General features: G+C 49.7%; 1 protein-coding gene across 1 annotated transcript in view; it reads right to left on the bottom strand.

Annotated features, from left to right (window-relative positions):
- Window positions 1-12,500, bottom strand: part of LOC147472441 (uncharacterized) — a 44,624-nt gene that overhangs the window by 31,742 nt on the left and 382 nt on the right. Inside the window, exon 1 of the mRNA XM_086550698.1 lies at window positions 7,066-12,500. This exon is cut by the window's right edge and continues 382 nt beyond it. Coding sequence (XP_086406824.1) covers window positions 7,066-12,141 — 5,076 coding nt within the window. The 5' untranslated portion in view covers window positions 12,142-12,500. The remainder of the gene's footprint in view (window positions 1-7,065) is intronic.

Genomic DNA, 12,500 nt, shown 5'->3' with positions numbered 1-12,500 from the left:
AGGAGGAGGGGGGAGAGGGATAAGGAGAGAGGGAGGATGGAGAAAGGGAGAAAGGGAGAGAGGGAAGAGGGGGGAGGAGGGAGAAAGGGAGGGAAGAGGGGGGAGGAGGTAGGGAGGGAGGGAGGGAGGGATAGAGAATGTCAGCAAAAGTTCAGTTAAAGAAGTTTAAAAACTAGCCCCCCCCTCTCCTGCCACAAGAAGGTTCCCAGGTAACATATAACTTTAATTTATGGCTAAAAAACGCTATAATATCTACCACCCACATTCCGGTGGTTTTTCCTCGGCGCAATCATAATCCAGTTCAACATGACGTCACGCCTTAATGACCCGCAAGCCTTCTGTCTCTCTCCCCCCGCCGATCGGAGGGCCATCAGAGCGCCCCCGCCCCTCCCCCTTCGGAGGGCCATAAGATCACTCCACGCCCCCCCCCCCTTCCCCTCGGACGTCAATAAGACCACCCGTACCCCCACCCTGCCTCATTTGAGCACCCCCCCTCGAACAGCCAAAGGTAGTGACCGCCCCCTCCCCCCTCGGACGCCCAAAGGAGCGTCCACCCCGCCCCGCCCCCGCCCTCCGACACACGTCAGCTGACTGAGCGAAGGCGGACGATGACTCTGCGCTCCCGTTACTCCTCGGGGACCCCCAAGAGCAGAGCGTCCAGACCACATGTAGACCGTAATGACAGGCCAGCTTCCTTCCCATCCCAGACCCTAACTCGCTGATGACAGCATTATCCGTTCCGCTGAGTGCGTCCGCCCATTTGTCTCCTACGCAACAGGGCAGGCCGTCGCGGCGTCGCGGGGCCGTCCTGCGATCCTGCGTCGAATCGCAACCTACGGGAAGGATTGACGAGCAGACCGAACTGTTCGCCTCTTCGCTCTGTGTGTGTGTGTATGTGTGTGTGTGTGTGTGTGTGTGTGTGTGTGTGTGTGTGTGTGTGTGTGTGTGTGTGTGTGTGTGTGTGTGTGTGTGTGTGTGTGTGTGTGTGTGTGTGTGTGTGTGTGTGTGTGTGTGTGTTGTGTGTGTGTGTGTGTGTATGTGTGTGTGTGTGTGTGTGTGTGTGTGTGTGTGTGTGTGTGTGTGTGTGTGTGTGTGTGTGTGTGTGTGTGTGTGTGTGTGTGTGTGTGTGTGTGTGTGTGTTGTGTGTGTGTGTGTGTTGTGTGTGTGTGGTGTGTGTGTGTGTGTGTGTGTGTGGTGTGTGTGTGTGTGTGTGTTGTGTGTGTGTGTGTGTGTGTGTGTGTGTGTGTGTGTGTGTGTGTGTGTGTGTGATGTGTGTGTGTGTGTGTGTGTGTGTGTGTGTGTGTGTGTGTGTGTGTGTGTGTGTGTGTGTGTGTGTGTGTGTGTGTGTGTGTGTGTGTGTGTGTGTGTGTGTGTGTGTGTGTGTGTGTGCAATCTTTATACCCCGCTGGATAGAGTTACAAACCGGAGTTGTGGGTCAGTGTTGCTGGTGCAGGGGGGGTAGGGATAGGGGACGAGGAGGAGAGGGTAGTAGGAGGAGGAGCGGAAGGGGAGTGGAGGAAAGCAAAGCGAAGGAGGAAAAGGAGGAAAAGAAGACGGTGGAAAAAGAGGAGGAGGAGGAGGACGAGGGAAAAGAGGAAGGGAAATCAGACCGAGATGAAAAGGCGACAGTAGCAGTAGCATATCTATGCCCCCCACCCCCACCCCCCTACACGAGACGCCCCGAATGGCTGGCACCGAAGGCCCGTTCCGGATAAGCGAGAGAGTGGGTGCCATTCACCGAGTTATCTTACAGAATCAACAGGCGCGAGCAGGCAGCTGCATGCCGACCCCCCCACCCCACCCCCACCTCCCCACCCCCGGTCGAGGGTATCGGGTTACCCTTCCCCCTCCCACCCCGCCTCTGCATCATCTGCATGACAAGTTACTGATAACATTATTCCGGAATGCGACGGCGAATCAAAATACATCGAGGAGCGAAAACACAACACCGAGAAAGAAAGAAAAAAACATTTAAAACTTTCCACCTTTTTTTCATTTCTTTTTCATCCTTTCTTTCGCTGGGCATCAGTCACGCATCACGCATAATTGCAAAATTTCTCCCCCAGATGCTTTGTAACCCCCCCTCCCCCCCACGAAGGAAAAACGAACTCCCGCAGATGTTTGATAATGATAACTGTAAGCAAAATGAAGAATTTGTGCAATTAAAAAATTCGATAAAAATAATGACTACCAGGAAATTTTGTGCAAGCTAACATCAGGTATATAAATCAACTATGAAATTCAAAACGATAATAATGATGATGATGATGACGATAGTCATGCTAACAATAACAATAACAATAATAATAACAATAACATCAACAACAACAATAATATTAGTAACAATCATCATCATCATCATCATCATCATCATCATCATCATCATAATAATAACAATAACAATAACAATAATAATAATACAAATAACAAATACAACAAAAACAATAACTCTAAATACTGGTAAACAAAAAAACAACAACAATAACAATACCATATCATGAAAAATAAACGGCTGAAAGGTGAGTGGATTTAGTGAGTGTTTACGACATGGTTGGTTGGATGGGGGATTGAGTGTTTGTTTGACTGAGTGGGCGTCAGCGAGTGAGTTAGCGAGTGAATAATGATGTAAGAGTTCGGATGAAAGATTGGATTTGTCTGATGGGAGCGTGTGGGAGTAAGAATGGGAGTCAGAGTCAGAGTGAGTAAGGGAATGAGAGAGAGAGAGAGTGAGAGAGTGAGGGAGAGGGAGAAGGAGAGGGAGAGGGAGAGGGAGAGGGAGAGAAAGTGAGAGAGGGAGAGTGAGAGAGAGAGAGAGAGAGAGAGAGAGAGAGAGAGAGAGAGAGAGAGAGAGAGAGAGAGAGAGAGAGAGAGAGAGAGAGAGAGAGAGAGAGAGAGAGAGAGAGAGAGAGAGAGAGAGAGTGCGTGAGTGATGAACGAGTGAGAGTGATTGAGTGAGTGAGTGAGTTTGTAAGTGAATGAGAGTGAATGAATGAATGAATGAAATAATTAGTGAAGTGGGTGAGGGAATAAATAAGTGAATGATTCAATCAAAGGTTGATAAAACTAGAGATATTATGGAACCAGAGAGCACAACACCCGCCATGAAACGGGGAAACTGAAACATTAGAATTAGAAATGATGAAGCAGAGCCGCTAATAATAAAATTGAGAGTTAGCGAGAAGTCGAGCAATAAAATGGGGTTAAGAATGGGTTGATCTGAGACCGCAAAAGAACATACTTGTACATCCGAATGAGTAATTTTGCAACAAATAAACCTTGTATTGCTTTTCAAGTCTGTGCGTCTATATGTAAACAACATAGAATCAGAACAAATAACATAGGCATGAGCAAACTAAATGCGAAAGATCAGCTAGCAGACTTTCCCTAATGCGATATTCAGCCCTGAATAAAATCGTGGACACTGTCACCCAAGCCGGAGCAATTATGCGAGACAGATCCTGACGCAACGGCCTGCTTTCCCCGAAGAAGACCGGCCACAGACGCGTTCGTATAGTGGAAGGCGAATACAGTGTTCACTATACTCAGTTCTTTTTTATCTTTGTTATATTTCGAATATTTTTTTTTTTTTCGAGGTGAAGACGAACTTGGTAGGTTAGTGAAGAGAGGCCGACTGCAACATGCTCGAATAGCATCGTTGTATTGTCAACAACAATCTTGTTAATTACCAAATGATTAGCATCACCAACCTGTGAACCCGTCAACAATCATCACCAACAGTTATCAATCATCCCGAACCTGTCAACCTGTCAATTGCATATTCACCTCGATAAATAAAACTGAGCGAATCTTATAATCAGCGCAACTCTCTAGGGAAAAGGGTGTTGCTGAGAAGGGTGTGTGAGGGTGACGCGGATCACGGACAGGCCAGCTGGGAATGGGCGGTCAGGGATTGCAGGCCAGTAATGAGGGATAGGCCAGACGCGGGCGAGTGTAGCGAGGTGTAGCAAGGGCGAGACGCAGGGCCAGGTGAGCAGAGAGTGTTTGCTGTAGCCAGCCAAGCGTTACGGGCGGCAGTGTCCAGCCTACGCTCCTTGGTACTACGTCGCAACGCTCGGACGGAAAGGTACCATGTTACTTTCACCCCATTCATATCATGGATACACATACACTATACGTATACGAGGGCGATCACCCTCATACTCAAAATACAACCACACTCACATTCTTACTCACACACACAAACACAAACACAAACACACACACACGTACACATACATACACACACACACACACACACACACACACACACACACACACACACACACACACACACACACACACACACACACACACACACACACACACACACACACACACACACACTATTTTTCTATAATACATACATTGCTAGAGGTACTTTAAGCTTGTTTATATGACTATGTAAACCAAAACGTTGCTCTGTTTAGATATTTATACCCGTTTATATAACAAGCATATGTACACTGGATCAAGCTTTCTCTTATAATCAAACAAACAAATAAACATAGAAATATAACCCTATAAAGATAGATAGATAAATAAATAAATAAATAAATATATATATTTAATGGATAAATAAATAAATAAATGTGTGTGTGTGTGTGTGTGTGTGTGTGTGTGTGTGTGTGTGTGTGTGTGTGTGTGTGTGTGTGTGTGTGTGTGTGTGTGTGCGTGTGTGTGTGTTTAACATACAGAAATACAATGAGGAGCATAATTAGGCCAGAAGGAAATTATCTTTACCATAATAAACAAAGCAAAAAGAGCTCTATGACAAAACAACAGGAAAATCTCCCGACTTTCTCTCCCGTTTATTGCAATCGCCGTCAGAGGTCGTGAATGCACTGACGCATCCCTCGGCCGGTATTCCCGCAGCGGCCAAGGATGAGTCTCCTTCCTTTGCTACGTCGTGTGACCTTGCAGGATCCTCTTTTCAGCCACCCCACTCCTCCTCGTCCGTCCCTCCTCCCCTCCCCCCCACCTGCTCTTCCTCCCGCCCCACCCACCCTCGCCACCCCTGCTTCCCTCTCATCCGTTACCCCGACGCCCGCCCACGCCCATACAGCGTATCTTCAGAACCTCCTACGCGAAACTTATTTACACACGTGCACACGTACATGTACACGTGCACCTACATGCACACGCTTACGCACGCACGCACACACCCATGAAAACACAGACACACCTTTTGTCTCTTTCTCTCTACCTCCCTCTATCTCTCCCTCTCCCATTCGTAACTCAGTTTCTCTAACCGCTTCAGCAATCGCAAGAGGCGGGACAAAGAAAAAAAGAAAAACAGAGAAAAGATAGAAAAAAGTCGTGTCTTAAAAGCGCCAGAAAGACAATGGCGGGTGACATCCGGCGAAGAGAGAGACGCAGCCCCACCCACGCCCACCATTTTGCCAAAGCGCTTGCAACGAAAACAAGACGCGCAGGGGAAGAAGGGGGTAGAGGGGTGGGGGGGTAGGGGGGAGCAGAGTGCGCAGCTTTTTCAATATTTTTAAAGAGTCGCGAAAAGAAACTCGCTACTCGTGACTGAGACTTATCGGCGTAAATGAAGGAGTTTGTTAGTGTAACGTATCCCTCCGATCGATGCAATACCGAAGGGGGGAATCTGCAATAGTTAGGAGTATTACGTCATAAACAACGCTACATAATGCCGGAATATCGTGACATTATGTGGGCAGGAGGGATGAAGGGAGGAGGGGGAGGATTGAAGAGAAGAGGAAGGAGAAAGGGAGAGAGAAAGGGAGGGAGAAGAGGGAGGAGAGGGAGAAGGGGGAGAAGAGTGATGAGGGGGTGAGTAACGGAGGGGAGGGGGGGAAAGTAGCGAGGAAGGGATGAGAATGGGGAGAAATGGAGAGAGAGGGAAGGGCAGAGAGGGAGGGAGGGAGGATATGAAGGTGGCGTGTCTACTCAACTTACTAAACATGATTTATCGTAGCATAATTTTATAAATGATAACACCATAGAATAAAAAATATAATCTCTAATCCCATTATACGTGTAACCGATTCATCAGACGCATAAAGAATAACACGACACATATCCACCCAGTGTTACATAACACGCAGCAACCTAGTCACATCTCCTCCCATATGCATAATAGCAGTTATTCTAATTGACCCGAGGACTGGGACGAGTTACGTGTCAGGAAGGAAGTAATTTACTTGTCAAATGAGGGTCTCAGTGACAAGCATGGAATATCTGAAAAGAACTCGCAATTAAGCGAATATTCACTGTAAATACAATTGCTCCGATTGCAAATCTTGACGATAACGACTCTCCATATAATGAAGCATAATAATGGGATTTTTTTCTCTCATTCCATCGTTTTTCGTTCTATTTCGGTTCATTTTTTTCTTCATCGTCTCAATCCTAGGCCGAACCTATATGGGATGAGTGCACATGAATAATCTGTTTCCCTTCGCTTCCTTTTTATTTTTCATATCATAAATCCCAGTATACCACCGTAGAGCAATATTCATAAAATACATTTGATGTCACGCAAGTCTGGCGTCCTTGATACACAAAGATAAAATAAAAGGAAAACAGGGGGGGGTAAAAAGAGAAGGCAGAGAGACGTAATAGTAAGAAGCGTGGCGGTAACCAGAAAAGATAATGCTCAAGAGCAGAACCTCACCCTTCACTGTCTTATTCATCTACAAGTGATAAGGAAGGGAGAGAAAGCAGAGCCAGAGGAAAAGCACAGATGAAAACGCCGTCTTCCCTCCTCCAAGGGCGTAATAGTCGCCCTTACAAGCATTCCCTACGGAGGTTAATGAGATCTTCCTTGCCCATTACTTGCTGTAAATTGCCTTCTAAAGGTCTCGAGGCCGTCATAATGGGAGCAGCTCTCCCGGGTGGAGGGAAATAAGAAACATGGAAACCGAGATTGGGAGGGAACGTGAGTCAGAGTGGGTGTCGGTGGAGTTCGTCAGCGTGTGAGTGAGGGAGCTCCCACGTACTTACGTGCGCGTTAGTGCCCCGTGTATTTTCATAATGTATTTCTGTGAAAAAAAAAATCTGTAAAATACATGTTTACGAGCACTGCCTCGCCAACGTTACCTCATGGCTTGAGTAAGGAGACGAATGCACATGCAGCTTCGAACGCGATTCCTGACGGCCATGATCCTCTTCCAGCCCTGCTGGAGGATCACCCCAGGGAGCAGAGGACGAGGAAGGAGCGGATCGCCATTCCCGAAGGATGCTGCTGCCGACCACGCACACGGTCCCGACGCCTGCGATCTTTGGCCGGAGAGAGGCCACGCTATCCCTTGCCTTTCCCGAGGAGTTGCCCGAGGAAATATCGCGACAGTCGCCCTTGAGGCGTTCACTCGAGCTGTCCTCCTTGGCGTCTGTTGGTCGTCCTTCTTTCTGCTCTATGCTTTCGTGCATTTGGTTTGCTCGCTTCACAGAACTGTTGCTTCCCACGAGACTTCTGTTGCCGATCCGATTGACACAGTCGGCAATCACGGCCGAGGTCTCTCCCTTACGCCCAGCCTGCGTGATGTCCGACGTCGCAGTACGCGAGTTCCAAAATTCGATGACGTCGCGGACTTTCGATGGTGAGCTGGAAGACCCACGGGTGTTTTCGACGAGCGTTCTCTGCGATTTGCCCCCCCTTTCGGAGCTTAGATTACGAGAATCGCCGTCCTTCCCGTGACAACGTGCGGTGCCAGTGTCTCCTTTCCCGTAGCGCGTGCTCGGCGTACTCCTGAAAGGCACAGCAGCGTGTTTGAGAAGACTTCTAAGTGATGGGTCCTCCCGCTTGTGATCATCATGGACAGACGTCTGGTGTTTCAGTGGATTCAAATCCGGCGTGTCTGCGTCCGTAGTCTGAAACGGCTGAGCCAACGAAATATCCTTCCCTGACTTCGCGTTGTCTCTGGCCATATGGCTCGCGGAGGACATCGCCGTCCTCAGGTTAGTCGTACTGGGCCTCTCCGGGGAGGACAGCTGGCGTGTGACCGTCAACGACCGCTCGCTGTCACGGTGAGAATGCCCATAACTCACCCTTTCCCCTGAGAAACGTCCATGTGCTTCTTCGCCCCGATGATCACCGGCCGCGGGGATTGAATCATAATTCAAATTATTCCTCCCAGAATGTCCCTCAGAATCTACGGCAGACGAGTTCAATGCTTCGACAGCCATTCGTGGTTTACCTTTGTTTTTTCTCTCCATAATAGTTTCACAAGGAGTCATATCAGAGCCTCTTGTGTTATCGGACCAGCTGGAAACATTATGAGAAGGCAAACGGATCCCGTCCGCTAGAGGGAGCGAAACCGATTTAGAAACATTTCTCTGCGAATCATTTGAAGACTTGTGAGGATGAGAAGGCTGAGGGAGAGGACTTTCTGAGTGTTGTGGCCTGTCGCTGTTCCCGTGCAGGGCCACGGTCCAGGTGGATGACGCTGGTGATGTCATCTTCTTTCTCTTTCCATCCTCCTTTTGTGGCACCTTGGAGGCATTGGGATTCCATACAGGAATTTTCGATTTTGCTCTCTGTTTACCATTCCGCACACCTGTCTTACTAAAACACGGTACATCCCTATTAATCACTGTTTCTTCCATTAACTCACGACCAGGACCTAACTTCGGTGGCGGTATTTCTGAGACCTGGAGGTCGCCTGACAAATCTACTGCTGGATTGCACCGTAACGTTCGTGACATCAAAGAGCTGCCAAAATGAGTTGACAACGATGAAAAATTAATGGCTTGTACCGGCGACAAAGGGCAGCTATCAACACCTGCCTCAGAATGCCTTGTAAGCATACTGTGGGGATTTAGGGATTCTGGCGGACTATGCAGGGGCACTGCATTTAGGAGAGGGGTCTCCCGCAGTGATTGCTGAGGACTACACAATGAAACTGGGCTGGTAAATAGCTGTGGTAATTGTGGAGGATCCACTAATATTTCTGGCGACTGGGGAGAGCTAATGACCATTGCTTCTGCATGGGTTGGGCTAGTGATTAGTCCTGGTGAGTCTGGAGGACTAGTAAGTAGCTCCAGTGACTCTGGAGGGCTAGTTATTGGTTCTAGAGATTGGGGAGGGAGTGACTCTGGAGGACTCATCAGTAGCTCTAGTGATTCTGGTGGGCTAGCAAGTAACACAAGTTCTTCTAGAGGGCTATCGAATCGCTTCGGTGATTGGGGGAGTGACTCCGGTGGACTAACAAGTAGCTCCAGTGACTCTGGTGGACTTGCAAGTGGTTCCAAAGACTCTGAAGGACTGTTAACTAGCTCCAGTGAATGGGGAGGGAGTACAACTGGAGAACTAGCCGGTAGCTCTAGTGACCTTGGGGGGCTAGCAAGTAGCTGTAGAGACTGTAGATGACTGCTATTAACCAGTTCTTGTGGTCGTGTACAAAATAATTCTGGTGTGCTAGCAAGTAGCTTTAGTGGCTGTAGAGGGCTACTATGAACTAACTCTGGAGTGATGTGAATTTCATTTAGTGAGTCTGGATTGCTAGCAAGCATTTCTAAAGATCTTGAAGGGCTAGCAACTATCTCCAGAGAGCGTGGAGGGGAAGGAACTGACTTCTGGGGATGCACAGAACTAGTGAGAACCTTAAATGAGTCTGGGGGACTACAATGTAATTCTGGTGACTGTGGAAGGCTACTTTGCGGCATCAGTAATTCTAGAGGCTGCATTAGCAGTTCTGATGGACTTGTAGAATGCGGTGGTAAGAGTATGGTATTATCTCGTACCACTCGAGGCGCTAGCATACTAACTGACGACATCAGATTCTCAAGTAGCACTGGAGTTCCTGGGATATTAGAGTGCGTTGGCGATGTTTTACCGTTTTGCAGAGGCATTGGCGACTCTGGATAATCAGAAGGAACTGAAGGTGAGCCTGTAGAATCCGAAGCAGCTTTCACGCCACAGGGGGAAACACTTCTCTCCAGACTGTCGCATAAACTCTGTGTGTCGGAGAGCGAAGGAAGCTGGAGGACGACGGACTCTCCGAGAATATGTAGCCCACCAGGGGCAAGATGGGGCGGAAGGCGGGACTCCGGCACGAATATCGTTGCAGGGGTGATGGTGATGCCCGCTGCCGTCCCTGTGGGTGCGTATTCGCCTGCATGACACGCCTCCCCTTCTACACCTTGCTGCTCTTCTTTCTCGGCAAGGCTTGTACTTCGACAATCCTCTGTGGACTGCTTTGAGAACCGGGAATGGGACACTGGATGTCCATTCGCCCTTCCCCTCACGCCTCCCCTGGGGCCTTGGCCGTCCAAGATGTCTGACTCGGACTCGCAGTCGAGGGCCTCCACGCTTGACTTACGCGACAGCCTTGTCAAGACGCTGTCACAGTCGTCGCACGTATCAAACCCTTCGTCTGTGTCATGATCGTCCATACATTTAACGCCTTTTTCATCCATTGCCTCCAAGGACTCGCCGCTCTCGTCTGTGTCTGAAATTTCTGAAGATTGTGTTTGCAAGTTGCACTTCTTCTCACAATCCCACGTCTCGACCCGCGCCATGCAATGTCCGTTCTCAGAGGCTTTGTTTGTTGTGATCCCTTTGCCTTCCCTGCAGTGCATGCTACTCATGCCCTGTCCAATCACAACCACATGTTTATCTTGCTGCATCATCGCTATAGGGATTTCTTCAACCGTCGTCGTGTCGCCAGTTACTGCCCTTGTACTCAGGGGTTTTCGAGCAGTAATGCTGATATCTCCTTTCTGGTGATCTGGAGTTCTGGCTTCAAGATCATCGGTCAAGTGTTCTGGACGGAGCGATGGATAAGATATCTGGTCGTTTGTGTCCCTGAAATGCACCTGTATTCCAAGCGGATTCTTGGAGCTAAAGTGCGTTTCCTTCACCAACCCTCGATCTCCATTTGGTAATTTGGGGTTCTTTGTTATAACATTATCTTCATTATCACTGCCACGTGGCCTTGCATATGGAGGTCTCATGTCCTCATGATCTTCAACTTCCAAATGGGAGTGTTTATTCGTCTCAAGAATGCGCTCTGATGACTTCACACAAACAGCTTCTTGATGACAGTCGTCTTTTGGCAAAGGACTCTCAGTCAGATAGCCTGCGTCATTCACATCTGACTGATCATTTCCTGTATCCCATACAATATCATCTGCTCTCATCTTCTTGTATTTCTGTGATAACCCAGACATGGTACCAGTCTCTTTCTGACTTATTTTGTGATCTTCCCCCTTCTGTTCGTGTTTGATGGATTTCTTGTCCCGTTTTCCTTCGTTGTGGTGAGATGGATCATTCACAGGCGGATGCTGGAACCGCACCCTTAAGTGGTCTGAAAACGTATCCCAAGGTCGTTCTTGCGCTCTTGGCCAGGGGCACTTGGGATGGCGTGGCAACATTTCCTCCTGAAAGCGCGGCCATGTCTGCGTATGGGTCCTTGGCTGGCTGTATCCGTGAAGGGCGCCGGGGCCTTTAAGTGTGCGGCTGCGATGGGTGGATGGCACAGAGGAGCTGGGCGTCTCAGCATCTAGCTGCCGTTCCTCCCCGGGCCACGAGAGGGCTCGCGGCTGCGGGCGATTGCCCACGGAGACCGCCTTCCCTCCGAGCACGAGGACCCTGCCCTTGCTCTCTGCCCTTGGAGGCCCTTCGTCACAGCGTTCGCCGCCCAACCTGGGCATGGAGGCGGCCCGGGGTCGGCGACTGGCCACGCAGGCGGAGCACATGCCCTGCTGCCGCCACAGCTGGTTGCGATGCGCCCGCAGACGAGCTTCCACGACATGGTAGGGTATGCGCGGAGGGGCGTCTGGTCTGAGGGGAAACCAGCAGGGAGGTGGGGGAGGTCTGCGCCACCCCCCGCCCGCTGCGTCAACCCGCAACGAGTGGCTTTTCACCTTCCCGTTCGGCAGCTGCATGTGCGGCGGAACAGGTGGCCTCAGCATGCGGCCGCCGACCTTCCTGGGCGCCGTGTTATCCTGGGAGCGCTGCTGATACAGTTTGCTTCTCCGCCTCTTCGGTGAGCGCTGGAGTTCATGGTGCTTCTCCAGCAGGAGCTGCTGCCGGGCGCGGGTACGGTATCTCTCCTGCGGGGTCGTCTGGTGTCTGCGGCCATCGGCACCGCCGTGTCCCGACGCCGCAGTCGGGCCCAAACCTCGCCGTTTCTTGACCCGGCCGAGATGAAGTTTGAACGACCAGCCTAGCATGCTGACTACCGAAACCTTTTGCTTTTCACACAACCATCCTATGGAAATCTACACCATACTGTGTTAATAACGCACTATGAAAAACAACACTCATTTCACATTAGTAGTTCACTAATGCAAAGTTAGTTCAGTATGTGAGAATCACAATCATACCACTCTGCTTCGCACTGTTAACGTTATATCCACCAATTCACGTAATACTTCTGGCCTCCTGCCATGGCGCTCGCAAGTGCACACGAGATCCCGAAGAAGGACGCGTATACACACACACACACACACACCCGAACCCGTCAGCGTCCCCCGACGAAGGAGGCTGTCCAGAGCGCCTGATAGAGGAGAGGAGGCAGTGACCACGCCGG

This window comes from Penaeus japonicus, unplaced genomic scaffold, assembly GCF_977035675.1.
Source record: "Penaeus japonicus unplaced genomic scaffold, GWHDUDI00000001_assembly GWHDUDI00000001, whole genome shotgun sequence".
Lineage (NCBI taxonomy): Eukaryota > Metazoa > Arthropoda > Malacostraca > Decapoda > Penaeidae > Penaeus > Penaeus japonicus.
This window is presented reverse-complemented; position numbering and strand designations above follow the sequence as displayed.